This window comes from Delphinus delphis, chromosome 2, assembly GCF_949987515.2.
Source record: "Delphinus delphis chromosome 2, mDelDel1.2, whole genome shotgun sequence".
Classification (NCBI taxonomy): Eukaryota; Metazoa; Chordata; class Mammalia; order Artiodactyla; family Delphinidae; genus Delphinus; species Delphinus delphis.
The window spans coordinates 35,446,605-35,468,810 of NC_082684.1; the positions used below are offsets into that span (position 1 = coordinate 35,446,605).

At 33.8% G+C, this 22,206-nt stretch overlaps 1 protein-coding gene across 9 annotated transcripts in view; it reads right to left on the bottom strand.

Moving 5' to 3' along the window:
* Positions 1-22,206, bottom strand: part of GPHN (gephyrin) — a 626,216-nt gene that overhangs the window by 323,701 nt on the left and 280,309 nt on the right. For 5 of the 9 annotated variants that reach the window (XM_060004380.1, XM_060004374.1, XM_060004382.1 and 2 more), the window contains exon 5: positions 18,698-18,736. The exons of the other annotated variants lie outside the window; for them this stretch is intronic. In XM_060004380.1, coding sequence (XP_059860363.1) covers positions 18,698-18,736 — 39 coding nt within the window. The remainder of the gene's footprint in view (positions 1-18,697; positions 18,737-22,206) is intronic. 9 annotated transcript variants of the gene reach the window in all.

The following is a 22,206-nucleotide window of genomic DNA, read 5'->3' on the forward strand; positions in this document are numbered from 1 at the left end:
GTAAGTGCTTAACAAATGTTGAATACTATGATTTGTACTAAAACAAAAGTCTAAAGTCACTTATGTCATACAAGTTGCTGTAATGGACTACAGTCAAAGCAATTGTGAAAACTGAATAGTTCTACCAGAAGCAGTACAGAATAGAAGTTATGGGTACGTTTGTTTTTGAATGTGTGTGAATTACCAGATGTCTGAAGATTGCAATATGCTAGCAATAATCTTGAAAACTTAATGAAGATTTATCAAGAAACAGCAGTTTTGGAGATACCAATGACCAGGAATATAGCCTTGGACATTACCATAAAACCTCCAAAGTAAACTGGGAAAAGAAAATGAGACGATTATAAATATATTTTGAAGAAAAATAACTAACAGCACCTCCTGCATTTATGCTTTCACCTAAGTCCAATAGAAAACAGCTACATAATTACATATGTAAGCAAAGATGAAAAAATATAAGCAAGTATCCATAACTACTTATGGTAAATAAATTGTTCAAATTGGTAAGCCAAATAAGTTTATATAATTTTTAAAATTTCCATAACAACCATACATTACAAATTAAGGCTGTGAAAACAACATCAGCCTGACAAGTCAGAATGGACTTGGACCCAGGATGTTGTAAAATAGGGGAACGCAAAGAGGCAACGTTTGACTCAAGTTAATGCTCTGCTGCTCATGCTAAACAGAGGGGTCTTATCATAATCACTTAAAATCAACAACATTATACTTTATAGTAGAAAAATCTACTTTGCAAGAGTCTCTCAAAAAAAAGAATGAAAAATAACTCAGTGAGTTACAATCTGGAAGACATATAAAAGCAAGAACACATTATTTATTAAATAAAATTGATATAAGTCAGATGAAAGAAAATCTTTACCTTTATTATAATGGAAGAAAAATCTCTTAACAAGGACTTAAAATAATGAGAGGCCCAATTTTTAAAAACTATTCTAAAGAGTTGCAGCTATCCTTCGCCAATGAAAAAGGTAAAACTGTAGGAATGCAAAAAAGATAAAAAAACTTCTTAAAAAGTTAAATAACAGCTCTTATATACACTCTAATTTGAAAGATAAAAGAAATATTTTATTCTATAATTATGAGATTCTTCCATGGAATCGTAACTTACATATTTGTGTGTGTGTATACCCTTGTGTATACACACACCAAATATATTTTTTTGGTATGGAACTTAGAGCTGATATCTTAGAATCAGGATCTATAATTTAAGCTCTGAAGATCACAAACTCTTTTCAGAACATCCAGATTATGATGCTTAGAATAAGGCAGTTCACTATCCAAATAAAGCCTATGTTGCCTTCAAGTCTGAGATTTAGAAGTCAGAATAGAGTCCATCCTTGAACAAAACAATTACACTTCATAAAACTGAGGATAATGTATATGTGTGTGTACACACAAGTACATGTCTTAGAACTGGAGTTGAGTTCTTTAGGTTAGGGCTATAAGCAACTGAATAGTTGATTTTATTACGGCAGCTGGTGGGAATGGGGAAGAAGAAATTGGTTCTATCTACCACCACTAAACAAATCCCATCACCTAGTCAGAATGAGTAGAAATGACCATTTCTACTAACACGCAAACAACATACACAAGAATATACACACACACTCCTGAGGCTGCTCATTTACAACACTGCCTCTTTCAATGCTACCTTGATGTTCATTTTAGCCCAATTATATGCTTTACCCCTAACTGTACCCTTAATTGTACCCCTAAGTGTAGCTCAGCATATGGTAGGCCCAAACCAAATACACAAGAATCAACAAACAAAGGATATAAAAAATTCAGGTTTATAAAACAAACCTGAAAGATTTGGTAACCAGATAGGTAATTATGAAAAGAGTTAACTCAGATCTTCTCTTCACATAATAAAAATTAAGTATCCAAGAGTAGAAGGTGCCCAAAGTAGGAACATTAACTGGGGCAGATGGAAGTTGACATTTTGCTCAATCAATACTGTAATAGGAAGGGCAGACGTCTATACCTAACCAAGTTTGTCTCTAGAGAAAGGAAAGAAAACAAAGAAATAGGTGGGGATGTGGAGAGTGGCAACATTAGATTCTGTCGTGTCCTGGTTTCCCAGAGGAGTCTTTGTTTTTTCCTTCTTTTTCTTTTTTGAACACAAGTTTCCCAGAAGTTATCAGACTTTTTAGAATTTTCTGTGAATAATTTTCAGATACCACCACTTCTGCAAATTCTCTATTTTTTAAAAGCTTTTTATGTTACAACATGATGGGTGCACTTAAGGAATATTCTTAATCTTTCTGACCTGTCTCTGATCTCCAGGAGCAATGACAAGAAAACATCAAAGAGAAACAGCAGTTGTTTAAACTTGGAAGGAATCATTAAAAAAGAATGAAATTATAGTATTAATTTCCAGCATCTCAAAATAAATGTGGCCTAAATCAATCAGGGAAAATGTAGATTTACTCTTAAAATTATTTATTAAAATGGAGGGTAGGTCTGAGTTGTTCTTGTGTCATTGGCAGAGGTAGGTTAGGAAGCTAAATAAATAGTAATTAATAGAAATCCAAAACATTAAAGACTATTTAAAGCAAGGGACACATTCCTGGGCATATTTAAAGCAATAAAGACTAGTTAAATCAAGGGACACACTGCTGGGCATATATCCGGAAAAGACAAAAACTCTAATTTGAAGAAATACATGCACCCCAATGTTCATGGCAGCACTATTTACAATAGCCAAGACATGGAAGCAACCTAAATGTCCATCTACAGAGGAATGGATAAAGATGTGGTGTGTGTGTGTGTGCATAATGAAATATTAATCTGCCATAAAAAAGAATGAAACATGATAGACCTAGAGATTAGCATACTAAGTAAATCAGATAAATACAAATATCACGATATCACACACGTTGGAATCTAAAAAAAATGATACAAATGAACTTATTTACAAAACAGAAATAGATTCACAGACATATTGATAGAAAACAAACTTATGGTTACCAAAGGAGAAAGGGCGAGGAATAAATTAGGAATCTGGGATTAACAGATACACACTACTATATATAAAATAAATAAACAACAAGGACCTATTGTATGGCACAGGGAGCTATATTCAGTATCTTGTAATAACCTATAAAGGAAAGGAATTTGAAAAAGAATAGATATATATATCTGTAAGTATAACTGAATCACTTTGCTGTACACCCGAAACATTGTAAATCAACTATACTTCAATAAAAAATACAAAAAAAATAAAGCAAGAGACAAATGATATGACACAGTCATTATCATAATTGAAAAGTAACCTCAAAATTACTTACATGCTACTTCATAGAAATATGAGACACTATATTGTTTTCAATCTAATATGATATATTCTGGGCATAAATCTTTACAGATAAAGGGAAACTGCTTTTGGTTAACTATGGATAACTTTGACATGAGTCTCAAAAATCAGTGAGTTTTCAATGCTGGCATATTAAGATCATTCTATGGATTGCTCTCAAGATTTTTCAAAGTTTACCAATTAAATAAAACAGTAAAATTATTATAAGTGAGAAGCAAAATTACAATGTGGGAGAAGCATAGCTTTTAATATATTATTTTTACTATTTAAAATATACTATTTTTATTACATGATGGAAGAGTTTTATTTATTTTTTAGGGATATCAAATAAAACACAGGATATCCATTTAAATTTGAATTTCATATAAATAGTGAATAATTTTTAGCTTAAGTACTCCCTAAATATTGAATGGGCATATGTATGCTAAAAACATACCTATTTATCTGAAATTCATATTTAACTGGGAGTCCTGTATTTCTTTCCTTCCTTTCTTCCTTTCTTTTTTCCTCCCTCTCTTCCTTCATTTCTTCCTTCCTTCTTCCCTCCCTCCCTCCCTTCCTGTTTTATTAAAGTACAGTTGATGTACAATATTATATAAGTTACAGGTGTATAATAGAGCAATTCACAATTTTTAAAAGTTATACTCCATTTATAGTTATTATAAAAAGTTGGTTATATTCCCTGTATGGTACAATACGTCCTTGTAGCTTATTTTTTATACATAATAGTTTGTACCTCTTAGTCCCCTACTCCTATTTTGCCCCTTCCTCCTCCGCCCTCCCCATTGGTAACCACTAGTTTGTTCTCTATATCTCTGAGTCTGCTTCTTTTTTGTTATATTCACTAGTGTGCTGTATTTTTTACATTCCCCATATAAGTAATAACATGATGGAAGATTTTTAAAAATTGTTCCTCAAAACATCAAAGTGAGAAGGCAGGTAGCAGTAGAAAAATAGAAAGTATTAAATATTATATTAGGAAGAGAAAATAATATAATATTTAGATATTTAATTCAGTTGTGAAATATAACTGTTTCATTTTAATATTATTAAAGAAAGTCAAACATGATTACTAAGTTTGAAGCACCTAAGATATCTTCATTCAGGAAAACATTTTGTAACTTTTAATACAAACCACAAATGTAACAGGTACATGGTATCCTATGTAATAGGTACATGGTATCCTATGATAATATTGTTGTCCTGACCTAATGAATATGGTCTAACTGCTCTCTATCCAAAATTTCAGAACAAGTTTTTGTAGTATATTGTGAACCTCAAAATAAACACTTCACACATGTATGTCAAAAAATGAAACCCTGTACAAAATAATTTCCAATATAACTTCTTTAATACTTTTAAGATATTATTCTATTATCTATTTTATTCCAATGTTGTTTAAAAGCCTGCTGTCATTCCTATATAAGTGATCTGTCCTTTCTCTCTGACAACTTTTAAAATCTTCTCAGTTATTTTGGTTCTAAAGTTTTACTTTTATGTGTTTAGGCATCAATTTATTTTATTTATCCTTCTTGAGATACACTATTCCTTTAGGATCAGTGGATTCATGTTTTTCCATCAGTTCTGTAAAATTTACAGCCATCATCTCTTTAATCATTGCCTTTCCTCCATTCTCTTCTTTTGGGGCTTTGATATAATAATATATCTTGGACCTACTCATTTCATTCTCCATAACCTATGTCTCTCTTTTTTCCATTACATCATCACTCTATGTAATTGTTTCCAAATGAGGTAATTTCCTCAGGTACATAATTCAGTATGCTAATTCTCTCTTCTACTGGTCCAATCTGCTGTTTTCTCTGTTCTTATACTTAAAGTTTTTAACTTATGTTTTCTTATTGCTAAGAGTCCCATTTTCTCCCCATTTGCTCATTCATAAATGATGGTCTCTTGTTATGTTTTCACCTTTTAAGTATTGGGTTGGCCAAAAAGTTCCTTCGGCTTTAAAGTAAAACTAAAAAGACACATTTTCATTTTCACCAAGAACTTTATTGAACAATGTTCTCACTGTTTTGTTCCACTACCTTCTGCCATTTTTCAGGCAACTTCATAATTCCATATTCCTCAAACTTTTTATCTTTTTTGAGCAAAGAACTTTTCCAGGCACCTCTTACAGTCTTCCAGGGAATTGAAACTTTTTTCATTAACAGAATTTTCTAAAGACCGAAATAAATGGAAATCTGAAGGTGCAATGTCTGGTGAATATGGCAGATGAATCAGAACTTCCCAGCCAAGCTGTAACAGTTTTTGCCTGGTCATCAAAGAACATGTGGTCTTGTGTTATCCTGATGGAAGATTATGTGTTTTCTGTTGACTAATTCTGGAAGCTTTTCATCCAGTGCTACTTTCAGTTGGTCTAATTGGGAGCAGTACCTGTTGGAATTAATCATTTGGTTTTCCAGAAGGAGCTCATAATAGAGGACTCCCTTCCAATCCCACCATACACACAACATCACCTTCTTTGGATGAAGATTGGTCTTTGGTGTGGTTGGTAGTGGTTCAGTTCGCTTGCCCCATGATCTCTTCTATTCCACATTATTGTGCAGTATTCACTTTCATCGCCCATCACAATTTGTTTTCAAAACAGAATGTTTTTGTTACGTTTAAGCAGAGAATCGCATGTGGAAATACGGTCAAGAAGGTTTATTTTTCCCTTAACTTATGTGGAACCCAAACATCAAAGTGATTAACACAACCAAGTTGGTGGAAATGATTTTCAGCGCTTGATCTGGATATTTTGAGTATGTTGGCTATCTCCCAAGTGGGGTATAATGATTGTTCTCAATTAATGTCTCGATTTGATTGCTATCAACTTCAACTGGTCTACCCGACTGTGGAGCATCGTCCAGTGAGAAATCTCCAGCAGTAAACTTTGCAAACCTCTTCTGACAACTTCAATCAGTCACAGCATCTTCTCCATACACTGCACAGATCTTTTTTTTTTTGCGTTTCAGTTGCGTTTTTACCTTTCTTGAAATAATAAAACATAATATGCTAAAAATGTTGTTTTTCTTCCATCTTCAATATTAAAATGGCTACAAAAAATTTACCAATTTTGATTTTTTTTTATTTTATGCACGCTGATATGACAGCTGTCACAATACAATCTAACAAAACTGTTTCGAATGAATTTAAAGACAACTAAGCACTACTAGAGCCATCTTATGGAAAAAATTGAACTAACCTTTTGGCCAACCCAATATGTCTTTGTTCTTCTGGATATTTCATCATACACTACTTAACCTTGGATTGTCAGGGACAGTTTGATATACTTCTGTTGTGTCTGCATCCTTTGTGGTTTAGTATTTGTCCTAAACAAAATTTTCCAAATATGGATAATAAATGATAATGCTCACCTAATTCTTCTCTGTATTTTGTACTTGACAGTTCTAGCAGTCATCTTTTCAGTCCATCTATTGATTAATGGTTTTGCTGCCTTACTTGTGCTTGGTGAGTTTTGGTAGTACATTCATTACTTGATTTTAATCTGTTGGAGTATGGCTGACCGAAAGTGGGGAGAACTTCCTACAGAGAAAATTTATTTCTGCTTCTACCTTTAATCAGAGGACACCACTGACCAGTTCCACTTCAGCCTCCCACAAGTGTCTCATAGTCTCAGGGATCCCAGGCTGAGCTTTACACATTGCTGCTTGTCTAAGTTTAAGTGTCTTACCAGCAGTGCTGCGATGGTCATCTGTCCTCAGAGCATCTCCTTCTCCCTCTCCCAAGTCCTGGCTTCCTACATTTCTGGCTCTTGCTCCCTGCTCCTTGGTCTCATGGTATTTTGGGGCAAGAGTGAATGTGAAGACTGACAGTATATGTCCTTTAACAGGGTATGCCTCATAGGGTATGTCCTTTTACTGGGTCAAATTTTTCTACAGAGGGAAGGTTTTTCAAAGTTCCAAATCAACAATTATTCCAGGCCATATAATTTTCGTAAAATGCTTTATTCTCCTATAAAATGAATGTCTTTTATATCATCATTACATTGAGGTTTTTGATGCACTGCACACTGCCCTACAAGAAGATGCTAACAATTTATATGCCAAACAACAATGCTCTTTTCATCTAAACCCTGCCAATTCCAGGCAATCTCAGTTTTAAATAGTTATTTAACTGATGTGTACAAAGAAACAGAATATTTAAAAAATTTACATTTCTTACCAGTTATGAGTACATATTTAAAAGCAACGTGCTTCTTTCCCCTTGCAAATGGCCTGTATATATCCTTTGCCTGCTATTCTACTCATTGCCATGTTATTCCTATTTAATATTTAGAAAACTTAATATATTGAAAATATTAAACCTTTGGCAGTTAAATCTATTGCAAATATTAATTTTAAGTTGACATTTGTTACAATTTTTGTTGCTTAGTTGCTTAGTAAAATTTATTACTTAGTTGACATTTCCATTAAGAGGTTTTAAATGCTTATACAGGGGTTCTATCATTATTTTTATTATATTTTCTGGGTTTCATGTCTCACCTAGAAAGGTTTCTTTTACCTAGAGATAAAAATAACATCTTAATTTTTAAATCATAAGTTTGCAGTTTTTAATATTTAATGTCTGTAGTTTAATTCTGTGTTGCATGATCAGTCTTCTCCACCAAAATGGATAGCCAATTTTCTCAACACCTTTTATTGAATGACCAACCCTTCTTTCCTCCAATGTCTTGATGTATCATATATATATAATACTAAATTCCAATTTTATACATAGGTATGTTAATGAAATATCATTTGGTTGCATTTCTTTCTGAGTTTATTTTCCTGTCATTGCTGTGCCTTTATATTTTATTGTTTTACTTGAAAAAAATCACTATTTTCATACCTTTGCTATTTTAAAATGAAATTTAGAATCAACTTTGTTGATTTAGAATCAATTTCTCCTCCAAAATTCCAGTGGGAATTATATCACATGTATTAATCAAGTTAAGGTAAATTGATAAGTTACACAAAAAATATTTTCACAAAAATATTTGCATCTAAGAATATCGCATGACTTCCTAATCATTCAAGCTATATTTTACGTCCTTTAATAAAGTTTTCTTTTTTCAGGTCTGTCAAATGGCTTAAGTTTATTCTTAGGTATTATGAAGTTTCCTTTTTTCTGCTATTGCAAATGAAATCTTTCCAAACTTTTTTCTAGTGGGTTGTTTCTAATTTAAGTAATATTAGCATATAGATGTTTATAAAATAAAATACTCATATTCAGCTGCCATCCTGAACTCTTCTTGCTTCTAATACCTTTTCAGCTGATTCTTTTGGGTCTTCTAGGTGAACAATCACATCCATAAATAAAGGGCTTACAGCTTTAAAAAAATTCATGTTAGAGTTCTTCATTTTAAAAACATTAATAAGCAGTGTGCTCTGTTATCAAAAGCTAATTGCACTCATTCTCTAGGTCACAAAGAGACAACTGACTTTACTATCTCAGATAGCAGTCAATGCATCTTTGAAGTGATGCTATTAGGGGTGACTACGGGGAACTTTCTGACTCACTGCCTTTATTCTCTTTAGGGATGCATACACAAACAAAATTAAAACACAGTAATCTTCCTACCTAGAGATAACTGGGAACTCTATTAATTCCACTTCAGACAATTTCCTTCTTATTCACAGAGATGCAATATTTTAACCCCTTTCTTCCTTTCCTTTCTCAACTTGTGCTTTTAGTACACACACACACACACACACTTATCTCTTATTTTTTCTTCCTGAACTGCAAACCACCTTATTCAAGACTAAATGTACAAATTTAGTAAATAAAAATAAAAATAGCAAAATTCTGAAACAACAAAAAGGAAGACATAAGTTTTAGATTAAAATTAAAACAAATAAAGGGCCAATGCCATTAACCTTCATCTAAACTGTTAACAATTTTCCTACTTATTCTCCATAAAGATTCCCATCAATTTATTCATTTTCAATTAATGACATCTGTTTTTCTACAAGTTTGAACACTATAGATACATTTGAATGTTATTTTGAATTCAATTTTAATTACTAACATTTAATTCTATTATTTTTCTTCATTGCACACATTTTGTACATCAGGAACACACAAAGTCTTTTGAAAGGTGGCTCAGAAAACTACTCTCTGCAACCTCCATACCTCGTTCGTCAAAAAGTGTTATAAATTCTATCTTGAGAGTAATCTACCCTTTCTACCCGCATCTGCATTTAGGTTCTCAGCATCTTTTATTTGAATATTCCAATAACATCGTAATTGGTGTTGTAGCTAAGTTCACTCCCATTCAACCCATTCTCTATTCTGCTGCCAAAGTAGTCTCTCTAAAATGCAAATCTCATTAAATTCATTGCTGTTTAACATCTTTAAAAATATATATATATCTTCATTTCCTACTAGAAAGAATCTAAGTGCCTTTTTTTTTTTATGACACAGAGAGCCTTCATTATTTGACTCTACCCCTCTCCAGGCTCTTTCTTGCCACTGCCTCCTCAAAACCCATTCTGCAGGCCGACTGACCTACTGGCAGACTTATGATTTCAGCCATTGTGCCTTTATTGTAGAATTAATCAATTCTTTATACAATGGTATATTTATACAGTGGCATATTTATACAATGGTAATGAGAATCAACAAACAGCTACATGTAACAGTATAAATCAATTTTACAAATATAATGTTGAGCAAAAGAATCCAGACACAAAAGATTACATACTACTATACACTTTCAATTATATAATGGTTAGTACAAACCCAAAAAATCTATGATGCTAAAAGTCAGAACTGTAGTTACTCTCACGGGTTGGGCTGTGAGGAAAAGGGGGCACAAGAGGGTCTTCTGGGACACTGATAATATTCTCGTTTCTTACACATTGTAAATCAACTATATTTCAATTAAAAAAAGAAGAGATTAAGAAACAAAAAAAATTATTCTGGTTTCTTGATCTGGATGCTGGTTACATGGGTATGTTCATTTTCTGAAAATCCATTAAATTGTAACTATACTATTTGTACACTTTATGTAAATTTAAGTAAAAGGTAAAATAAGAACAACAGTTCTAGTATCACTTTTTTGAAAATTTCCCTATGTCCCTCAGATAAACTTTATCTTACATATATACCAATATTATATTGATGATCATGTTACCTTTTATATATCCAACTCTTTCCTGAGTACTAAGATAATAAATATCTCTAAGGAACTTCCCTGAGTACTAAGATCATAACTTTCTATCCATGTATCCCCATGCCCCAGCACAGTGCCTGGCAGTGAGTAATCACTAATATTATGTAAATGAGGGTTTCTCAATTTATGCACATTTAACATTTTGAGCCAGAGAATTCTTTGTTGTGGGAACTGTCCAGTTCATTGGAAGATATTTAGCAGCATTCCTGGCCTCTAATCACCCAATGTCAGTAGCATCCCCCCAGTTGGAACAACCAAAAATGTCACAAAGCATTAAATGTACCCTGGGGACCAAAATGCCCTACTTGACAATCACTTACATAAAAAAATGTTTCTGTCAAAAAATACAAGCCACATGTTTTTCCGCGTGGCTTGCAGTATCTTAGTTCCCCACTAGGGATCGAACCTGGGCCACTGCAGTGAAAGCGGTGGACACCAGGGAATTCCCAAGCCAAGCCAAGCGTTAAACAATTCACTTACCAAAAAACTTTGGGCATTACATGGTTTGCTTCTAAGGGGCGACTAAAAAACGTAAGCTGTCTTGAACACTAGAGGGGAAGTTAAGCTCTGTCAGGAAAAGTTTATAAAATGCTTTAAATGTCTAGATAATCAAACGTAATTCATATTAATTGCATGCTAGAATATTGTTTCCTTTGGAATTCTATGCAGAAAAGTAAGTTTGCCAAGCAAAATAATTGTGTAAATAGGACTGTACATTGTGGTATTTTAAAAAATGACTGTTAATAGTAGCTATATGTATTCAATGTCCTAACTATAAATTATTTTGCAAGGTTTGTATCTATGAATTGACCATTAATTCTAAAATATTAAGGTTCATAATATTCTATCCATAAAACATTTAGTGTGAATATTCCATAAGAAAAGAATAGTTAGAAAATAAAGTACTGTGCATCAGCTATGAGAAGAAAACTTGACCAAGGGCATAACTAGCTTGTTAGAAAATAATGTGTTTGCACTTTATAAACTGCATGTTTTTGATTCAGGATGTGTTTTGAACTTGACCTCTGTTGCAAGATGGTGAGTAGTGAAATAATTGAGTACTATTATGTTAATGGAGTTCGAAAAAAGAGAAAATGAATTGGTTTATATTTATGTGTCAAACTGAGATAGTTAAAGTATAAATCTGACTCTGCCAAAATTATTTCCTGACAAGCAATTAGAATCAGTCTTTAAGAACAGGCTGCTGAGCCAAAACTGAATATAGAACACAGGCAGTTAATAAAAGAAACAAAACTGGCAAAATACAAGAAAAATGTTTAATCTCATTATTAGTCTGCAATATGCCAATAAATGCATACAATTTTCACCTATCAAATTAGTAAGATTAAAAATGATAATGGATGTGTACTTTCATAAACTGATAGTATGAATATATAAATTTGTACATATTCTGGAGGGCAAACTGGCAGACTTAGCAATCTTGACTGTCATTCTATTTTAAGGAAATATTTCTAAACTGGTAATCAGAGAAGTATATGACAATTTATATAAAGAGAGTGTTGATGACAGGAAATAATAAAGGACCTAAATGATTAATGACAGGGAAATTAAATTACTCATAGCTTGTTTATACTCTGTAGTGACTGACACATCCCTCCTCCCCGTTTTTGTTCTTTTATAAGAACACTTACAAAACAGAGAAAATCTTACTTTATATGAAAAGGAGAGTGATTAAGAACAAGGGCTCTAGAGTCAAGACTACCTTGTTCAAATTCTAATTCTATTATCTTCTACTCTGTGATCTGGATTAACTTATTAATGATTTAATTTTTCTAAATCTAATTTTCCTGTTTGTAAAGTGGTACCTCTTGTGTAGGTTTGTTGTGAGGATTAAATAAGACATTACATAAATGTTTATCACAATGCCTGGCACACAGTAAGTGCACAATAAATTTTCATAGCTATGGTATCACTTGGGATGATGTTATTAAGAAACCCAAGATAAAAACCTTAATATATGTTGGGTTTGCTACTGGGCAAATTAATCAATTAGTCCTAGCTAATAACTATACGTTGAGATTACTGGTGGTTTGTATTTACTTCATTTTGCTTTTCTGTATTTCCCAAATTATTTTTTGGCAAAAACAGTAAAATCAAAATATATTTAGAAATCTACATTCAGAAAAAAAAATTTAAAGCTATTCATAAAAGGCATTTTATTATGCCTTTTGTAAGTCATAAAAACATCTGTCTTTTCCTTATCCTAAATGACCGTATGTTTTTCAGTTAAAATCTCACCTTTAATACTGTGTCTTAATAAAAAGGTCACCATTTTTATGCTCTTATTAAACACCTATAATACGCAAAATGCTGGCGTCCTAATATTCTCATTCTGATTCTAACAAACCAGGAATTATGGAAATTTGAAGACAGATTTTCTGGTTAATAAAATAGGAGCTTTCTGCAGACGGCCTTAAGTTTTATTTTTAGTTACTAACCATCATGAGAAACAGGACATCTACAAAGGCTTTTGCCTTTTATCCTTCTCTCAAGATTGATCGTAGTTTTGACCAGAGGACAGCCAGTTGGAGGATGAGAAAAGAATTTAACTAATAAGAGATATTTTCTTTCAGAACATTTGCTCAAGATTTCTATAATGAGATTACCTATGATTGCACAGTAAGTACACATCTACTACTGTAATATGGTTATGAACAAACCAAATAAATATTGATTCCTGAACATCTAAGATGTTTTTATGCTGCTTATATGAATAGAAAATAATCTCTATTTCTTCATAAGTACTAAATATTACAAGAAATCTAAAAACATTCAGAGATAAATACAAAAAGTTTAGAGTGGTTTGTATTTTATAAACATCGAAATATCTAACTAGTGAACTTTTCAGGTATTGATTTTGATGTTCACGGAATTAAATACTGGTAAATATACATGAAGAAGTTTGTATTGAACACTTTCTTTATCCAAGGCAATTGACTTTTCCCTCAATGGTCTCTCTCACTCCACTGGATCTCTTGTGCCACACATGTAATGTGTTAGTTTTTGCCAGCAACACTGAAATATTTGATGTAGGAGACAAAGGGTAGAAAAAGAGACTGGGGTTTCAGAGACTGGTTATTAGTACCTGCTACTGTCATTGCCTATATTCAGAACTGAAGGAGTGAAACTTCCTAACAAAATGCTCATATAAGGAAGCTACATCTTCCTTTGCGAAGTATTGAAAATGATCTACTGTTCTTCAGGAGAGAAAGGAAAAAAAGAAAGAAAAGAAAATGAAAAATTACACGACAACTTGTTTGTTAGGAGTAGCTGCCTACAAAGAATCTCCTGATTGCAAAGAAATTTAGAGGATCTTCTTATTAAATATAAAAAGGACTTGAAGACTAATAAAGGTATGACAGAAATACTGCCTCTCAGGTTAACCTTTACAAAAAAATACATTACAAAACTCTATTTCCAATTGAGCTTCCCTCAAAATAAAAACAGAATTTCAGATGTCACGAGAAAATAAAAAGTATATTTATTACAAATAAAACAAGTTGAATAAAATGATGTTACTGATATTTTCCTTTAGCCCAGGTCTTATACTTTAAAATACATAAATCGGGCTTCCCTGGTGGCACAGTGGTTGAGAGTCCGCCTGCCGATGCAGGGGACGCGGGTTCGTGCCCCGATCCAGGAGGATCCCACAGGCTGCGGAGCGGCTGGGCCCGTGAGCCATGGCCACTGAGCCTGCGCGTCCGGAGCCTGTGCTCCGCAACGGGAGAGGCCACAACAATGTGAGGCCTGCGTACCGCTAAGAAAAAAAAAAAAAAAAAACCTAAATCATTTATTTTCATTAAATATGTTCTTCAGAATGAATACAAGTGAAGAAAAATCTTTTAAAATTATTCACCATTGTTAAAAAAAATAAAAGTTAAATCTGGATGTAATTTCTATTTTAATGCTTTTTTCCTGACATGAGAACTTTGATCTTCCCAGCTGTGCTGTCAAAATAAATAACTTTAGTAGGATATCAGGGGATGGGAGGAAAAATAGGTTACTAAAACTTATCTTAAGTGCAGCACTTTTAAAGAGATTACTTTAAAGGAATCACTGTGAAGTACTGACCAATAGAAATGAAGCTAATTGCTCTCAAATTTGAAGGCACACATCAAGATAGGGAGGACAAACAAACTCCTAGTTCAAATGATAAATTAATCAAAACCATAATAAAAACCAATAAATGTAACCAGGAATTCAAGTGAGCTTTAGCTGACAGTAAGAATAAATTAAATTACCAAACATTTTCAGTATTAGTATATAGTTGTACCTCAGGGGGTAAAATCCCTCATTGTGCTTGCAATTACATTCAAGAACAACCTCCTGAACATTAATTATCTATTTATCTCTAACCATTCTCTATTCTTCCACTATAAAACCAATAAACTTGGTTTTAGGTAATGCTGTTTATTAACAGCTAACCAGTGAAATCAGTAATCTGTCACTGAATGCCCTAGGTTTTAAAATTAAAGAGATTCTTATTGGCATTTAAACTATTACCAGAATCCTTCAGCTGTGAAAAGGTATTAACATAGAAGACATTCTTTTTCCTGAATCAGTGATGCTTAGAAGAGGTGAAACGATTCCCTCATATACAATCACTCTGACTTTGAACATTTTCCCTGAAGAATTAGAAGAAAATAACAAAATTTTGTGGATGATATTAGAAATGTATTTTTTTGCTAAATGTCTTTTTCCCTCTTTTGGAATGTAAGTTCCTTGAGAACAAGGCCTTATCTTTGTGTTACAGACACCTAACAGAGTATATGGCACAGAGTAAGCCTTTTTGAATAGATTCTGAGAGAATTATTGGATGTATTGAATTAACTTCTCTCCTATGCATACAGAATAGTACTAGTTTATACACCACCCTTGGGAGAACTGAGAAGATAGTCACTCAAATCATTTTCTGTGTTTGATACTTTAGATGAGGAACCTTGGCTCAGAAAGGCTGGATAGAGTATGTAAAATCACCAAAAAATTGTTGAGTTGTGAAAACATTATCACCTAAAGGATTGAAAATCTTCTTTCCTAAACACATTATTATTGCATATTTAACTACTCTAGTTTCAAACCCCCTGAAGACAAGGAACAATTTTTTCCAATCTTTGTAACTCCTGTAAGGTCTAGGACACTATGGTGCAGAGTTCAATTCAGGTAGAAAGCTGGGTATCCAGAATTGAAGACCACTGAATTGAAATGAACTCCTGTTCCCATTACTGGTTCCTATAAACACAACCTGGTTGCCTCATCTCAGTTCCATTAACTTCATTTAAACCTTGCCTTTCAAACGCTTACCTCCGCTTCTTTTAAAGTCTGCATTATTCCACTTCGACTATTTTTTAAATTCAACCTTCTCCAGAATCACTTTTGCTGTCCTTCAAACATCCAATATCTGTGTTATTTCAACTTTATTCTCCCTTTTATTCTTAGAATATAGTGTCTTCTAAATCTCACTTGGCCTTCTGTGGCCTTTCTAAAGGTTTATAATTTCTTCGACTCCTGATACAGTATCTTGGACTTATCCATCTTTCGTGTTAATTATGTAGTTTCCCTGATGTCTTTGCTACTAATTTAATTTCTTCTTAGACAAAAGTATTAAAAGCTACTGAATTCACTTCTAGGTAAGTACCCAAAAGAATGGTAAGAAAAACAGGTACTTTCATACTAATGTTCATAGCAGCATTAATGTAAGAGCCAAAAGATGGAAACAACTCAAGTACCCATCAACAGATGAATGGATAAACAAATTGTATATACACACAATGAGGGATGAAATTGTGATATATGCTACAACATGAATGAACCTTGAAAATATTGTTAAGTCAGACACAGAAAGACAAAAATTGTATGATTCCACTTATATGAGGTACCTAGAATAGGCAAATTCAGAGACAGAAAGTAAAATAGAGGTTACCAGGGGCTAGGGGAGGGAGGAATGGGGAGTTATTGTTTACTGTACAGAGTTTCTATTTGGGATTGTGAAAAAGTTCCGGAAACAGATAGTGGTGATGGCTATACAAAATAGTGAATGTACTGTACTTAATGCCACTGAATTGTACACTTAAAATAGTAAATTTTATGTTATGTGTATTTTATCACAATAAAAAATTAAAACCTACAGAAGTAATTTTCTTGACTTTCCTAGAGCAGTCTTTTGCTTCATATCAATTTTAGCTCTATCACTAAAGGAAAAGGAGAGGGAGAAACAGAAGCAAAACCTATCCATACCTTTTCCTGTACTCCCTGTTTATCGCTCTCTTTTTAGCTTTTCCCTTCTCCTTTTCCCTCTCATTTTTAGTAAAAATAAAATAAAATTTAATATGGATACTCAGCATTTTCCACACTTCAAGCACAATGATGTTGTGGATATATACACACATAGAACACTTCAAGTCTACATACACACACTTTCATGCATGCATACACACCCCACTTTAAATCTCCTCAGATTCTTGAAATTGTGTGAAAATTTCACCAAGATTCTTCTCTACTTTTTGTTTGATCTTGTCTTTTGTTTAAATACAAGTGAATAAGACAATAAGCTTTATAGTCCAGATAATTAAAGCTTTTTAGTCTAGTTGCCAAATACTTAGTAAATAAAGGAAAATTTCAATTTTAAAAGTTTACCCACACAAAAGAAAACACAGTCTAAAATGTGGGAGGGAAAGATAAATACATCAAAAGGATCTCTAAATGATATTACATAAATTATGGAGTAGCAGAGAAATGATATTCTCAAAGGAAAAAATGGAGCAGAGCGGAAAGTTACCTTAATCTTAACTACAAAGAGCTATAAGACAAATAAATTTACTATTTTTAGAGATGATACTTTAAAGTTTCAAAAAATTCTTCTGGTCTTAACTAAAAAGGATAAAATTAATAGGAGTAATTTATCCTCATGAAGTCCTGGAAAAATCAGGGAAAATAAATTAGGAAACAAATTTATTATATGGAAAATTACTGAAAGATCCCATACACAAGGAACAAAAGTACATAATATATGATATGAAAAGGCAACTGAAGCAAAGATGATAAATGATTTAGAAAAAAATCTATTCCTAAATAGAGGGAAGAATGTGGAGTTGTATAAGAAAGCAGAAAGATGGTAGTAGTGAATTTAAGTCAGTTTAGGAGTAAACTGGACTGGACTTAAATAGTGAGGCATTTTCCTATTGCTAAGATATGTTTGGACAATATGTAGGCAACACTTCTTGGAAATAAAATCTGATCAGGGTTACAAGACAACAGAGGAGCAACGCCAGTGATTTACCAGATGCAGAGAAGTATAAGGGAGGCAATATGGACCAATCAGCAAGTTGCAAGGCTGAGTACACAGGCGATGAATGTGATATCTCATGTCAACTAATGGGGCAGCCATGTGCAGCAAATAGGTAGAGAAGAACAGTAGTCAAGCAAATTCAGTCAGCAGTCCAACTTAGTGGCACAAGGCAAGTAGAGATAGGTAACAAAAGTGCTAAACAATCTGAACCTACTTATAATATTACTGGTATAGACTGGGTAGGGCAAGATCAGGCAGACAGATAGCATAGCACTTGGAAGGCCACGGTATAGGAAAATGGTAGGAGAGCCGACAGACAATGCTGGGCAGTCTAAAATGCTAAAATAGCAGATGAATATGTAGTACCAGGCCATTTGCTGATGGACAAAGCACCAGTGAGTGAAGAATGCAAATCATTCAGCAGATACGTAATGGGGGGAAAAAGGAGAGACAAAAATCAAAGGCAGTTAAACAGGAAGACAGAACAGCAGAGAAGTGATGACAGATCATCAGAAGCAGTTGGGTAGGGTAGTGAAAAGCTGTCAGCAGGAGAACAAAACAACACTCAGGAAAAGAAGAGATTAAGACTGAAGCAGTCTCCTGAATGGGGTGTCTTCCATCTAGGAAATAGTCATCAATAAACTGCGTATGAGAATCTACAAGAGAAACAGCACACAAATGGAGATAGCATATGGATCTGAACTCTACTGCCCAGGGATACGGAATGACCCTAGAACATAGATACATAACAATCCACAAGGAAATTAAACAAATGGGAAAAATGGGTCCAAGCGTTTTTTTATGATGATAAAAGAAACCAAAACACTAAAAATTATTAATCTGGAAATGATTGGCTGGGATTGAAGTCTTCGCTTACCCCTTTCTGGAGCCCACAAAATGGGAATGTTGGGAATTTCTGCAGCAGAAAAACAGAAGAGAAAAGGGATTTCTGACTCCCAGTTTGAGGAAAGCAGGTCAAATTTAGGGCTGTATAAACTGGTTCAGGGAAACAAGAACCAGCCTGAACCTTCTCCCTTCCTCAGAATCAGGCCATTCCTGAGGTTTGGGAAAGGTTTAGGAAGCCCTCACCCCATCATTCCCCACAACCTCCCCTTTCACACTTACCTCCAGTGCAAACAGTTTCCAGCAAGGAGGTACTTGGGAAAATTCACTCCCATGTTTACACCATGGCAAAATTTCAGGATAGCCAACTAATAGTACTTCCTGTGTAGGCCAGGTTCCTGTTCAGTGGGATCCCTTCCACCCTTCGTGAGTGAGCAGAGGGGACAGGTTACTAGAAATTACATACCTCTTTGAAAGTGGATGCGAAATGAAGCAGGGGTAGTAATACAATAAATAAATAGTAATACTAGTAAATACCTTGATGATCTCATCGGTTGTCATGGATTTTAATTCCATTAAGATACTGATGACTCTAAAAAAAATAGTCTCTCTAGCCCAGACTTTTCCTTTGAACTCCAGATGCATATACCTAACTGCCAACTTAACACCTCCATTTGGATATCTAAAGGCAATTCAAATTTCCATGACCAAAGTAAAACTCCTGATCTTCCTCCTCAAACCCCTTCTTCCCCCAGTCTTCTCCATTTCACTGAATGGCAACTCCATTCTTCCAATTGCCCAAGTCAAAGTCCTGGATCTTATACTCGACTCTTCTCTTTCTCTTACTCCATCTGTTACCTCTACCTTCAATATATAACAATAATGTATTTCTCACTACCTCTATCTCTATCATTGGTCTGAGTCACTATCATTTTTCACCTGGATTATTTCAATAGCCTCCTAAATGCTTTCTCTGTTTAAATATAAGTCAGATCATGTTACACCTCTGCTCAAAACTCTCCATTATACTAAGGGTGACACACAGGTTCTACATGATCCATGGTTTGCTCCTTCTCCTCCTTTAGGTCTTTGCTCAAATGTCGCCTTATCAATGAAGCCTTGCTTGATAGCCTTATTTAAAATTACAACCCTCTTTCCGGCCTGTACTACCTATCCACCTTCCCTGGTTTATTTTTATCCATAGTACTTATCACCATCTCTAATACTATGCATTTTACTAATTTACTTATATTTGTGACACACCACTAAAATGTAAATTCCATAAAGGCAGAATCTTTGGACTTCTTTGTTCATTGCTGTATCCCCAATATCTTGAACAGTGCCTGGTATATACACAGTAGGCACTCAGGGCATATTTGAGTCTATGAAGTGTTAATTTTCACAGGGCAACTCCTTACTGTCTTAAATTCTCAGAGCATTTTTCTGAAAACCTTACACCCTATGAGCTTTTGATTAACAGAGCAGATGCTAATACACTATAGGTTAGGAATGTCCTAAAGTAGGGGGTGGCAAACCACAGCCAATGGGACAACTCTTGCCTGCTGTCTGTTTTTTTGCATGGCCTGAAATCACGGTAATCTTCGCATTTTTAAATAATTGAAAAAAAACTCAAAAGAAGAGTAATACTTCATGACATGAATATTATGAGAAAGCCAATTTTAGTGCCCATAAATAAAGTTTTATTGGGGCACAGCATGGCCCATTCATTTATATCATCATATGGCAGACTTTGTGCTACAGGGCTGGCAGAGCTGAGTAGTTATGACAGAGACTATATAGCCCACAAAGCCTGAAATATTTATTATCTCTAAATATTTACTACCTCTAAAGAATAAGTTTGCTGATCCCTCTTTTAAGGTATTTTATATTTAAAAGGCAAACAGTAATAACTAAAGTTTGAACAAAGATAAACTAGAGCATTATTATTAATACTGTTGCACAAGATACACCTATGAGGGAAGGTGCATTTATATTAGGATAGGCTTTCAATATTATATAAAAGCAGACCTCTCATTCCTCTAAATATTTAATACTGATGGTGATATTCATTCATCTATCCACCCCACAGAGCAATCTCATCTTAAGGGACAGGATACAGTACAGGCAAGTCTTAAAAAATGCCAAAAAGGGAGTAAACGAGAAAGGGAAGTAAATAGGACCCACAAATAGAACTCATATCAAAGTATCACGTAATTACCCAAAACCTCTAAATACTGTGTTTAACAATAGTGGGAAATTGGCATGACGTGAATCTCTTTTGAATCTTATCAATGGGGTTATAATGCGGGTCTCCTATATAAAATATAGTCTTGAATCACTGCAAGCATGAGAAACATTATAATAAGACCCCATTTTACTTTACTTACTTACTTATTTACTGCCATGCCGCATGGCATGTGGGATCTTAGTTCCCTGACCAGGGATCAAACCCATGCCCCCCTGCACTGGAAGCACGGAGTCAACCACTGGACCTCCAGGGAAATCCCGTATTTATACAATATTCAAAACTAATTTTGTCATTGCTTCCAATGCCTACATTTTGTAGAAAAGTATTCTTAAAATTTGCAGAACTCTATTCAAAATCATCTTCTAATCAAAACTGACCTATCTTCTCCTCACATAAAATTTTATGCTGAGGATTATTACATGCAAGGGCCATATATCATATGCTGTAATCAAACTTATGGGAAGGAGTGAAGAAGGTGAGGGGAAAACACTTAAATTATTCAATGACATCCAACAATATAATGCTATCTTCAGTCTTCATAGAGGATTATAATATATTGCCTCTTGTCAATTGGTCCTTTTAGCACAATCAATTGCTTCTTCTGCATTGTGCCTTTGATATTTGATGTCCTTCGCTCTCTCTGTGCAACTGGTAACAGTTCATTTTCAAACTCCATACTTCCAACAGCTTTACTTCTTTCTTCTCAGCATCTTTTGAAGGAACTTGGATTCTTCCTGTAAATTCTCAGTTGTGTCTGTTATTATGACTATCTGAAATGGTTACTCCCTCTGTTGGATATTTGTCTGCCATTCTTTAATAGCAGCCATGGTTTTCCCAAGTTCCAATATGAGGAAATAATACTAGTAAAATTATTAGCATAATTCCAAACAGTTTATTTTGTTATCTGAGTCCATTTTCTTACCCTCTATCAGTTTCCTTTTATGCCTGGCAATACAAATATTCTGCTCTAATTCAGTGATATTATTCTAAGAAGCTCAGAGGACTTGATAGATATAAATCCATTTGTCATCATATTACATTTTGTGTGAAAAGTGATATTAAGTCCCTTTTATAGATGGAGATCTAATAAAAGGAAGATGAATTCACATTCTTGGTTTCAGACAATAATGAAGAAAGGAATATTCTGAAATCTTCATTCCTGAAACTATCTCTCTAAATAAACATGCTTTTAGCATTTTATATTTGCAAAATATTTAATGATGCTTTATTGTCAATATCTTAGCATATATTTTGCAAAACTATTCTAGTTTGCCAGTCTCTGTTCATTTTATGAG